Source organism: Castanea sativa, chromosome 4, assembly GCF_040712315.1.
Source record: "Castanea sativa cultivar Marrone di Chiusa Pesio chromosome 4, ASM4071231v1".
Taxonomy (NCBI): Eukaryota; Viridiplantae; Streptophyta; class Magnoliopsida; order Fagales; family Fagaceae; genus Castanea; species Castanea sativa.
The window spans coordinates 6,157,237-6,170,640 of NC_134016.1; the positions used below are offsets into that span (position 1 = coordinate 6,157,237).

The 13,404-nt window shown below is 31.3% G+C and overlaps 1 protein-coding gene across 1 annotated transcript in view; it reads left to right on the top strand.

Moving 5' to 3' along the window:
* Positions 1-5,559: 5,559 nt before the first annotated feature.
* LOC142630389 (endochitinase-like) overlaps positions 5,560-13,404 on the top strand; it is a 46,616-nt gene continuing 38,771 nt past the window's right edge. Inside the window, exons 1-3 of the mRNA XM_075804378.1 lie at positions 5,560-6,017; positions 6,990-7,394; positions 10,843-10,851. Of these exons, the coding sequence (XP_075660493.1) occupies positions 5,621-6,017; positions 6,990-7,394; positions 10,843-10,851 (811 nt within the window). The 5' untranslated portion in view covers positions 5,560-5,620. The remainder of the gene's footprint in view (positions 6,018-6,989; positions 7,395-10,842; positions 10,852-13,404) is intronic.

A 13,404-nucleotide genomic window follows, 5' to 3' on the forward strand; every position in this document is an offset into this window, starting at 1 on the left:
TGTATTGTAAAATGTAACATAATATAAATTATTTGGATGGACTTAAATTTAAAGTATTTTTTTTTTATACAAGATAGAATTTTTACTCTAATCAAATCTAAGTGTATATGTGTGTGAAGGTCCTTCCTGGAGACTTGAACTCCGGTCTTTGCCCCCCACACCTTACAAGCACTTATACCTATGGAGTGACTATCGCATCAAGAGTGTGCGGTGGTAAATTTAAAGTATTTAATCCCAAATTACTATGTAAGTGAAATGAGAAGACCTATAAAGGCCAATGAGGTGGAAGCAGACATTAAGATCGTAGCGGAGTTGGTCTTAAACTTGGCAATACAAGCATAACGGAAGGAGATCGGGAAGAAGGAGATTGTGCGATAAAAGCAAACGTTGGTTATGTCCTTGGAGCTGATCTATATGGGGGAGTTTATGGAGGTGTTTGTATATCATAGTACACCTTGATGGTGGATGTGTAAGTGGGGAGGGTCATAATGATGATGAGGAGGAGGAGGAGGAAAAGGAGTGACCTTATGAATTGCATTAATTTGTACCTTAAGAAATATATCATTATTTTAGTACTAGACCCTCCATGCATTTTCATAGATGGATTGGAAATGTTTAAGAGAATAATTGACCATTGATGCATTTTCTTATCTAATTGCTACGAAAAACTAAATTAAATGGGTTGGTTGATTTTTTTTTTTAATTTTAAATATTAGTGTATGTGTGTGTACACACACACATAGATATATATATATATATATATATATATATATATATATATATATATATATATATATATATATAGAGAGAGAGAGAGAGAGAGAGAGAGAGAGAGAGAGAGAGTAATTTTATCAATTTTGTTCACTAAAATTACACTTTGCCAACCTTAATAATCTCATTGATACCATTTTAAGAATAATGCTACAGTCATAAAGTTTTTTTTACAATATTTTAAAATTATTATTGAGGCAGTAAATTTTTACTAGTTCGCGTCTAGGCCTACCACTTGCATCAATTTTTTAATTACTAATAACCACTCACCACATTAGCAACTTGTAAAAGAAATTGTAAAAAAAAAAAAAAATTGTAGTTGTAGCATTTTTCTCCTCTTATAGGCCATCAAAAAAATTTATAGATCTAAATTTTTAAACAAAATATACAACCCAAAAAAACTAATCCAACAAAATGAATTACCAATAGCAAAGCTAAAACAAATTAAGTCTAATTCACCATTTTTTTTTTCCAAAACAAACAACTTGAACCTTTAAAAAATTTTAAACAAGTTAAATAGCTTTGTCCTTACACCACAATAGAAGCAAGTATTATCAAAAAAAAAAATACCCCCAGGCCCCAGTGGCCACGCAATAGCGGAAATGCCGTAAGTAGCCAGCAACAAAACCATCCCACTCCCCCTTATCTCCAAGTCATGACTCTATCCCTGACTCAATGACTAAGAACACACCAGAAACTTATAATGTTAGAATTGAGAGTAGTCAACACTCAATTAAAGTCAAAGAATCAACTCAAACCTTATGTGCAAGAATCTGAGTAATCCTTATTAGATTAGGTTCAAAGTTATAGTAAAAAAATTGTATTGGCGTAGGACATCCATCCCCCACTTGATTCAAAGATCAACCTCACTAATATTCATTAGTCATACTTAGGAAATGAATAAACTCAATGCAACCCTAAATCAAAATTATGCTGAAAGAACTAAAACTAATGAAAACTAAAATCCATCACAAATTATGTCAAAATTATGAAGGATAATGTACCTTACGAAATTAATAGCATTTTCATTTTACTTTCATCAATTTTTCTAGAATATTATTTTTAGATATTCTATGCATTTCTTCATCGGGGCATTTATTATAACAATTATGAAAACCAAAGGACATGCCAAGCTCGGCTCCTTTAAGTTTCTTTTTGCACTTCCTACTGCATATTTTTCATATTTTTCTTGCCAACTCTCATAAAGGGTCAAATTTTTTAACTTGGGAATTTTTCTTGTTATTTTTTGCATCATTTTGTGACGATTCGGACCAGCACTACGACTTGAACAATGATTGACACCATTATCTCGCTCTTGTACAATCTTTGGATTTATAGTATGAAACCATAATATATAGCCTTAAAACTTTTAATTAATCATGTAAGAGTTGTAAGAAAATTCCATGTTATACACCATAAAATTTTAAATTCTATTTTTAAAAGACCCTATGGCCAAACATCGAAGATAGGTTGGGAGATAGTGAAAGTTTTGGTATATTTTAATGTCTTTTGCTTTAGGAAAAGGTCATGCATAATTATAAGTCTGTAATTCAATTGATTGATTAGAATTTGAAAATTTCTTGTTTAACTATAGGTGTGCAATTTGGAAAAGGTCATGGCGGATTGGTGAAATAAAATAATTTATTTCCTCCATTGGTTTAATATTCACAACCCTTTGAAAGGTCATGCCAAAAATACAAGAAACCGAAAAGCAAAATAGAAATAATATTCAAGGGCACTAAAAAAAGCACACAAAAGTTTCCAAATCACAAAAAGAAAAGGCAAAAATAGCCCATATATATATATGTATGTATGTATATAACTCACAATCACATATACTTTCATCCTTAAATAAAATCAACCAAAATATAAAGTGGATAGAATTAGATAGTTTGTTTCTGAAAATGACTTGGTGAAAGGAAATTAAAGGTCATGCCAAAAAAACATAAAACTAAAATTGTTTCCAAATCTTAAAATGCAAAGGAAATTGAAACTAGATACTGGCTTTGCAGTTTCTAGTTAATTTTAAGACCCAATGAAAACATGGAAATATAGTTTGAAAAGTCACACTTTAATGAACTCGCGCTCTAGTTCGAACCACAGTGCCAACATAATTAACATAGGTTTCTATGATTTTTTTTTTCTCACACAAGAGGGGCTTCTTTTTCACATTTCAGGAACCATGTCTCTCTCTCTCTTCGAAATTCATCTAATTTTTGTGTGATTGAATACATCTAGTTGACCTTCATCATTTAGCCACTTGCCTCCATGTACTTACAGCCTATGCTATAAATCTTTGAATGTCAAGTACCAATATCAATACTGGTTTAGTGAAAATATCATTTTGGTCCTTATATTTTGAAGTTATTTTTAATTTGGTCCTAAATTTTTCCCAGCAAATAATTTGATCATTATTATTTTTAATTTGCAATCAAGTTATTTTTAACTAAGATGATGACATAGAGTCTTAGAGATTAACTTGACAGAAAGTTAAAAATTATGGGAACTCAATTGACTGTTGGGAAAAAGTGAGGAATAAATTAAAAGGGATCCCAAAATATAGAGACAAAAATGGTATTTTTCCCCTTTTGTTGGAAATTTATTGGGGCAATTACATGGTAGTGAAGCTTAGCTCATTTGGCCATGGTGCTGAATATCAAAATAAGAGGTTGTCTCTAGTGGCTGTGGCTAGGAAATGAGGAAGTGGGTGATGGATTATGCTTGGAACCTAACTAAATGATTAACAAATGTAAAGATTTGTGGCTATCATCACCATATTTAAATGGCTCATATATAAGCTGAAATTTCAGGCTTTCCCTTCCTTTCTTTCTTGATAATCACATGTTTTTTTAGTATATTCTATGCTGTGAGCTTTGGTGTTTACCTGCTGGTTCGTTAACCCTAAATGCCAAAAGACATGTACTTGTGTTTGAAAATTTTAGTCTTTTATTGATAGTTGCAAGTTATTTGAGATAAACCTTCTGGCAACTTGTGTTAGCTTGAAGTGATTATCTAATTTCATAGATAAGTGTATGGGTAGGGGTTTTCGCGATACGATGTGATGCGGTTTTGGGTTATTTTTAGCACCACCCTTTACGGTGCTATTTAGCCAAAATCATAACTGCACTCATCTTATTTTTGTGGTCACATATGTAATGTTGTACAGTATGGTGCAGTGCGGTTTAGAGTTTAATCAAAACTATAACCGCACTGCACTTCATTTTTGCAGTCACATGTACGGTGTGGTGTATGACATGCAGTCTGAATGATTTGAAGTTAATATATATTTCAAATTTTGGGTTTTTCCTACCCAACTCAAACTAATTTTTTCTTTTATTTTGGGCCAAACTTTAAACTATTGAGCTAGTTTTTATTTATTTTATGCTGGCTTTCCTAGTCAACACTTACTAGGGTTATCAAACTTTTTTTTTGAAAACTAGAGTTATTAAACTATTAATAATAAATTTAATATTAAAAATAAATAAATATATTAATATATAGAGAGGGTGTAGTACGGTGCGGTTTGTATGGTTTTTTTTATTATTATAAAACCGCAACCACACGATCCATACTGCACCATGCGGTGTGGTGCGGTGCAGTGCAGTGCATTGTTACTTGCGGTGCAGTGCAGTGCATTGTTACTTGCGGTGCGGTACAGTGCAGTTCGATTATGCTATTTTGCATGCGGTTTTTGTGTGATTTTTGCGGTTTAGTGAACACCATTAGATATGGGGTCCAGAAACGCCTAACTTAATGGAACTTTTTGAAATATCTATATAAGTTAGCAATTGAGAGAATGAGAAATCATAAGTGACTAAATTCCTAAAAATGACTAAGTTGACCTACTAGACTAAGCTGCAATTCCGAGTAAATTGACATAGACTACTTTGAGATAAAGCATCACAAAACAATACATGCAATCTCGATATAAAGCATATTTTTGAACAGTTTATCTCAATTAAAGGCAAAGTTACAAAAATTTAAGTAATTTAAGGCTTCGAATGGAACAATAAATAAGATCAAGAAGCTCAAGAAGAGTCTCAAAGTACATATGCGACTATTTCAAAGATGCTTATGATTTGAGGACAAACCTTTTATATAAAATATATATATATATATATATATATGAAACATTTTTTTTTTTTGGAGAAGATATATATGAAACATTCAAACGGTGAAATGGGGAGAAAATGTGCAAGTGCACATGGACGAAAATGCCCACGTGCACTTGCGTACATGGGTTGATTCTACGTCGGTGGCTTTTTTTTTTTTCTTTTTTTTTTCATGCACTTGCAGAAATACAATTTATTTCTCAAAAAGAGTTACTTTTTTTTTTTTTAATAAGAACATAATTATAAATTTATACTAACTTCATTTTACATCTATTCATTTTTTTTCTCCACCAAATAAATAAATTTTTCATCTTTTTAGTTTTCTATCCTTCCAACAAAATACAAATGCAAGAAAACTAAATTTATTTCGGCATAAAAATGTTTTGAATACAAAATTTCTTCTTCAATAAACCTCAGGCGTCAGGCCCAAGCAGTCTAATTTATTTGCCCAAAATTTTAAGATGGCTGGCTGGCACCGGTAGTTGGCCCATTATTAACGCGTTATCTTATCGAGGGTACATAAGAAGAAAAACTAGCTATGCTTTCGACAAGTCAAAGTCAAAGTCGACAATGACCTTGACCTTAAACTCACACGCCTTTTACTTTTCTAGAAGATCAAAGAAATATCTTCATTAAAAAAATAGATATTTCTCACCCCACGTTGCATTATAAATACATATCACAACCTAATTCTTCATCTCACACATTTTATATATTCCTCAAACCTCATTAAGAAAATGGTTGCTCTTAGCTTACAAAAGGGTCTGCTAACTCTCGTTATAGTTGGAATCCTAGCAGTAAATGTGAAGGGTGCTTGTAATTGTGCTGCAAACGAATGTTGCAGCCAATATGACTTTTGTGGCACTACTGCTGAATACTGTGGCGAGGGGTGCAAATCAGGACCTTGTACCACAACGACTAATGATGTTTCAGTCCCTGATATTGTGACAGAAGCCTTTTTCAATGGGATACTTAACCAGGCCCAAGGAGATTGTCCTGGAAAGAGCTTCTACACAAGAGCTGCATTTCTTGATGCTCTTAATTCTTATAATCAGTTTGCCAAGTCTGGTTCTAGTGATGATGGTAAACGTGAGATTGCAGCTTTCTTTGCCCATGTTACACATGAGACTGGAAGTAAGTTCTTGATCCCCTCTCTAACTTTGTTATTATAAATTATTTAGAAACATATATAGTACTATATGAGCAATTATGGTTGTAGCCTATTCTGTAGATAATATTTTCTCCTATTAATTTATTTTGTTACAGACTATAAATGATATATTCTATCAGAAAAATAAGACTTTAAATGTTATATATATGTTGTTTAATTAATGCGATTTATCAAATTACAATTTAGTTTAATAAGCCTCAACAGAAAATAAAAGGGCAACATTGGTTTTCCGAAGTTTGAAAATGAAAATAAGATGAAGATACAATTTTTTTTTTTTTTTTTTTTTTGGAGCTTTACTTTATATTATGTAGAACCGTATTTTTACCATAATTAATGAACATTTTAAGCATAATAAGGCATTAAAAATAAATTATCTTAAACAAACAATAGCTTTATAACAGATATTTGCATAGTTTTCATATTAGAATGGTATGTACGTATGACTATGCATATAAAATCATAGACATGCATATTTGTGCGTAATAGTCGTGTATTTAAGTTACAATTATATAATAATAGTGCGATTGGATGGCTTTTATTGATTTTTTATTTTCTGAAGGTAATATAAATAATTTCATCAAAAAGAAATTACAGTAAATAAAAATGAGGAAATTTATAAGTTTGACCTAAAAATATAGCTTAAAAAAAAGAAGAATTTGACGTACCTTCCACACTTTTTAAATTAGAATCTCATTTTATTTTGATAAGAAATTGACACATCAACCATTAATTAAATAAAAGGTGGACATCAAAATCTGCTACTACTTACTCTTGTGTATTTAAAATAAAATGACGCTTCCAGTAAAAAAAGTACATAAGCCAAATCCAAAAAAGAAAACCCAAATTTTTTACTTTTTAGGCCTTTCCAAAGGCAAACATATTATTTGCAAGGACTTATCCCTGAGAGTTGAATTAAAATGTTGTTGTTTGGACAGGTTTATGCTATATAGAAGAAAGAGATGTTCCAACCACGGAAAACTATTGTGACACAACCAGGACTGACTATCCATGCAATCCTAGCAAACGATACTATGGTCGTGGACCACTTCAACTAACCTGGAATTACAATTATGGAGCAGCTGGAAATGCAAATCAGTTTGATGGGCTAGGCTCTCCTGAAACTGTTGCCAATGATGCGAATATCTCGTTTAAGACTGCCTTATGGTATTGGATGAGCAATGTTCACCAATCTGTAAGCCAAGGTTTTGGAGCGACAATTCGAGCTATTAATGGTGCTGTTGAATGTGATGGTAAAGAACCTAGTAAAGTTCAGTCTCGAATCCAGTATTACCAACAGTACTGTACTCAAATTGGTGTTGCACCTGGTGATAATCTTTCTTGTTAGGATATTTTTACTAACACTTTTTTATTTTTCACCATGTTACAATTTTTTCTTTAATTGTAACTGAATATTAGATCTTATGTATGAAATAAATGAAAATAATAAAGAGTTAGTTGGGTGCCAACTCTCTTAGATAATAAATTTTTTTGTTCTCACATGAGAACTTTGAATCAATCTTGCCTAGTCCAAGAGAAGAAGTGTAAGGAATGAAAGAAATTTATTTTTTCCATCACGTAGTTGTTGGACCCTTCAATGGAATTCTTACATAAAAGGGTATCTCAAACTATTATGTACCCACTTACAAAGTGAAACTATTTTCATTTCCAAGGCTAAACTAAGAAAAATAAATTGGCGAAAATACATTTTGGTGGTCCCTATATTTTGGGATCACAGTTAATTTGATTTTTACATTTTGTTAACAGTTTAATCCTCACTATTAATAAACTAAAAAAAAATGTCTACACAGGAAAATGATAAAAAAATCCTAATTGACAAATTTAAAAATAAAAAATTTCACATCAGAAAAAAATAATAATCAAAAGGTGAATTAAAATTTTCTTTTTCTCACTTTCTTACACTTTCTTGGCAATCAAACACAACCCCCTAACACAAAAATCTAATCTTAGCAATCACCCATAAGAGACTATCACTCCAAAAATCAAAATTAATCCCACGGTGAACCCAATAACCACAACACTACCCTCACAAATCAACCAAAATACCCAAAATCCGGCTAGTGGAAAAAAGACATAAAGATAAGATAAGATTGGTTGAGTGGGGTTTGTGTTTAGGCCGGATTGGATCCATTTGGGTCAGCTACCATTTAAAAAAAAAAACCACATAAGCCCACTCCACTAAAAATGCCCAAGCCCACGCATCAAAAACTGCCGCCAGCTTAACCTTTAAACTCTGCTCCAACTCAAGATCCCTTTTGGTTCACTCATACCCATCAGCTCACATAATCCCAAAGGCCAACCCGTGGTGTGTGTGCGCGGGCGAAAATTAGAGCCAGGCCACTGAATTTGAACCCAATAACAGCCCAATCTGAATTTCTTTGGCCCAATAACCACTTCCACGCCAGCCCACTCACATTCAGACAAAAACCCACTTAACCTTCAACCATTCAAAGGCCAATCTGTGGACCAAACAACGTTTTTTCAAAATTGCTTCTTGACCCAAAGTTTCCAAAAATTATACAATGCCCTTAGTGCCACAAAAATGCATTTTCAATCTCATTTTGTGCCAAAATACAATTTTTTTTTTTTCCTTAAAAATTAATAAATTGTCACATGTCATTATTTTCAAACTTCCTAGGAATTTACCGTTTTCTTGTTATTTCTTTGCGTCTTTTGTATGAGATAAAATAGTTTGGGAGAGAGAGAATTGAAAATTGCATTTGTTAAACTATGCTTTGGAGTAAGGTTAGCTTTACTTAACTCATTAATGCAATCTTTCTCTCTTAGAAAATGTCATACAATCACATGTTTATGTTTGTTTTATCTTACTTTTTAAAATAAATTGTTTACATTTCATCTTTGGATAGATACATGTCATCTTAGGATATATAGATTATACATGTCATGCATCCACATGTCATCTTAGGATGGATTATACATGTCATGCATTGACATATTATCCTAGAATATATTACATGTCATTTTAAGATAAATACATGTCATTTTATCATAGATTAAACATCATCCTAGGATTAGCTTGATCATTATTTCATTTCACATGAACAAACATATGATTCTTTTTAAAATCAAATGCCAAATAGTTTAAGTCATTCTTTAAATGGTGATGTTTAAGATTATATTTGAAATGAGGCACTATTCTTCTTGATAGGCGTTATGTGTTGTCTAACATATTCTCAACACATAATCAACCTTCTAGATCCATGCCTTTTGATTCTAGACATTTTTTTTTTTAAATTCTAATTTAGCTTATAAGCCCTTAGGAGTTTCTTAGTTAAATTAGGAAATAAAATAAATTATATCTAGGAAACCAATCACACCTTAACATTCCAATTGTTAATGATGACTCCTACAACTAAAACATGTATTATTGGGTTAAAATTAAACCCAAAAGAAAGAGTATGTCAATGGTGGGTCAGGTCTATTTGTGTGAGAGAGATTGTAGAACACCTACATAGATCATATACACGAAGAAATTAATATAATTTTGTGTTTCATTTCCATCTTATAAATTTCTAACGGAAATAAAAAGACATCTAAATAAAATCCAATCCCAAGGCATATGGTGGTATTTATATATATCTCAAGTTATTTATTTATAATATATATATATATATATATATATATATATATATATATATATATATATATATATATTGCAAAATGCAACATAAAGTGATTTTTTTTTTGATGAACTAAAATTAGCAGTATTTGACCAAATCAATACATAAGTTAAATAAGAAGACTTGTGAATGCATGTGAGGTTTGAAGCCAAAATTAAGATCATAGTGGAGTTGGATCTTGAACTTCCTAGAACCAAGTCTAACTCATCCTTATCAGACTAGGTTAAAGTTAGGTTACAAAAATGGAATGTTATTAAGTATATATATGTCCATGTTTAAAGGTCAGCAGCCTCAGAAGTATTCATAAGTCATACCTAGGAAAGAAATTAATTATATTTAAACCCTACTAAATAATGCCAAAACAACTAACATTACATAGAAAGAAATCAACAATATGTAACCCCTACCCAAATCATGCCCAAAACAACTAATGGTAATTAACCCAAAATAGCATGCATCAAAAGATATGTTATCATTTTAAAGGAGAACAATAGTAAAAGGAAAACCTTACCTTACAAAATAAATAGCTTTTCTGCTTTTGCATTACGGTCTGAGCATATTTTTTAGTAGAATCTACAGGTATTTTCAACAATTCTTCCGCAATGCATAAATCATAGCAAACTTTTAAATTATGGGTTGTGAAGGTAGGATTATTTCTTTTAAGTTCCTTATTACACTTGTTCCTACATCTTTTTTTTATTTGACGTGCCAGCTTTAATAAAGGGTCGTCATTTGTATTACGAGGTTGGATCTTACCAACTTGGAACTTGCTATATTTCATATCAATGGGGGTTGATAAGGACAAAGACCGGAAAAGGAAGGATTGTTGGCTAGCACCACAAGTTGGCCAAAATGGGCAAATTCCCTTTTCGCGCAAAAAAAAAAAAAAAAAAAAAAAAAAAAAAAACATTATGCCCCATTTTCCAAACTAATTAGGAAAATGTCTCTCTTTTAAAACTTGATTTTCTCAAAATTAAGTTAAGCCCTATAGTTGCGTTTTAAGGAATCTATAGTGATATTTTAAGGACCTATAGCGGCGTTTTGTAACTTGAGCTCCATGAAATTGAGTTACAAGTAAAAAAAAAAAAAAAAAAAAAATTGCATGAAACTTGAGTTCATGGGGCTCGAGTTACCAAACGCCGCTATAGGTCCTTAAAACATCACTATAGGCTCCTTAAAACGCCACTATAAGGCTCCAAATTTTTTTTTTTTTTTTGAAACTCGATTTTGAGAAAATCAAGTTTCAAATGAGGAGTATATCCCTATTTAGTTTGGAAAAAGAGGTATTTGCCCTTTTTTTTTTCTGCAAAATGGGCATTTGCCCATTTTTGCCCCACAACTTGAACAATCATTAACACTATCATCATCACTTTAAGTAAATTCCTAACCGTTTTACCCATAACCACACTAACTATTTTGGAATTATTTTGTTACTTGGAACGGTAGTGTGCGAAACCATAATATATAGAATCTAAAGCTTTGATTACGGAACTATAGTTTTTAGAAAATTATGTTATAGACATTTCAATTTTAAAATTTATATTATTTTTTTAAAAGACACTATGGTCAAGCCTCAAAGACGTTTGTTTGGGAGCTAGTGAAATTTTTAGTACATTTTAGCCTATATGGGTTTAGCAAAGGTCATTTACAATTATAATTTTATTATAAGTATTTCAATTCGAGGAATTATTTAATAATTAGTGTGGTTACTTAATAATAAAAACTATTTAAAATTTTCAACCATTAAAGAAATTTTAAACACCCCAAAAGAGAAGCATGGACTAATTAGGGATGGAAGGATTAAGGAATACGAATCTTACATAGCGCACCATTTTTGTACGTGGATATATATATGGCCAAAAAAGGGTATCATTAGATGAAACTAGTAAGATTTTATTATATTTTTTATTATTATTATTTTTGTGAATAAGTTCAATGCATATTATTAAGGAAGGCTATTCAAATTAGTTTGTAATACGAAAAAAAAAAAAAAAAAAATCTGGTGGCCATGCCTATATACATGAGAATAGGTGAAAGCTAAAAGATGTAAGGGAAGCTAGTGTATATCATTTGCAATATGTCCATATTGGGCTAAGTGTTGCCGGTTTGTAGTGTCTTTTCAGAGTCCCCTTCTAGAACTATATAATCAATTCCCAGTTCCAAAGCAAATTCAAGTGGTCTACGTGCTGCCAACGTTTCCACCTCCATGACTGTTGTTGGCAGCTGCATCAGATGAAACTAGTAAGATGAATATATTTAATGATCGTTATCCGAAAAAAACAATTACAAATTCTTGTTTTTCATTAATATTTTTTTAATCTATGATAATAAAACAAGAGTAATGCTATAAGCACAAACTATTTTACAACATTTTTACAAACTGCTAATGTGGCAAATTCTTACTATTTCTAATATGCCTCTATTACTAACATCACATTTTTACTTACAATAAATATTTGGAAAATATTAAAGCCACATCAGCAGTTTGTAAAAATGCTGTAAAATAGTTTGTCTGTAGCATTGCTCTATAAAAAAAAATAAAAAAATAAAAAAGTCAACAAGTATATACATCTTTCTATACCTAATTTCTCAACGGAATTAGTTAAGATTTATGTGAATGCTTCTTAAAGCAGTCAGTCAAACATATGACTTGAAGGATATACACTTATTAGGCTCATCATTTGAGAACAATCAAGACCTGTTAATTTGTTAGTATTGTTTTGGAGCAAAATGAGCCTAGCAAAGCTTGACAAAATGGATCAACAAAAAATCGATATAAAAACAATTATCCAACATAAAAAGATCATGGCGTAGGCACCACATGGACCTGCAACTAAGAATGTCGTTGAGGTTTTCTTGCCAAGTTAGATCCCTACTCCTCTCATTTATAATATAGCATTACTTGCTTAGAATAGAGAAAATTCTGATTATTAAAAAAATAGAGCAAATTCTAAAATTATTTCAAACCACACCATGGGGGAAAGATATTAGATATCACACCCTCCTTTTAGCACCATATTTATGGGTCAGTAATGCGACACTTATTATTGCCCCACCATAGTTGTTATTGTTTAAATAATTTCTATGTTAACGGCCAACAGTTGGACAATCGTATGCTATGTGGTTAAGCCTTTGTTGACAGATTTCATAGTCAACCGAAGAAGGGAACATTTTTCATAAAAAGAAAGAAAATGAGATGATAGATGTTTATATATAGTTAAGTGGATATATTTTACCATGTAAACCGAATTGGTAGGTTGTTTCTGCCAACCTCTTATTGGTTTTATCTAGGCCCACTATTACAGGTTGCCACGTCAGCTTAAGGTGTCAATATCATCATTATATACCTATTTATTATCTGCAGATTTTTCTATCGAAAGAAATTTCAAAACATCTAATTGATTATGATATATATTACACTATGCCAATTATTCTCTTGATTAAATGTAATATGATTACAAATGTGTAATTCCTACCCCTAGCAAATTAGGGCTAATTATTCACATGAAATACTATCGTCATAAACTCATTTTTGTAGATGCTATAAAAATTATACCTGGTGAAATTTCATGAAAAAATGTATGTGTGACTAGATGAATTACAAAAGAGGTAATTCATGTGTAATTTTTGTCCCATAAGAAAAAGGCCCAACTAGGCTATTGGTAGCTTATTATTCCTGTGGAATTTTTTC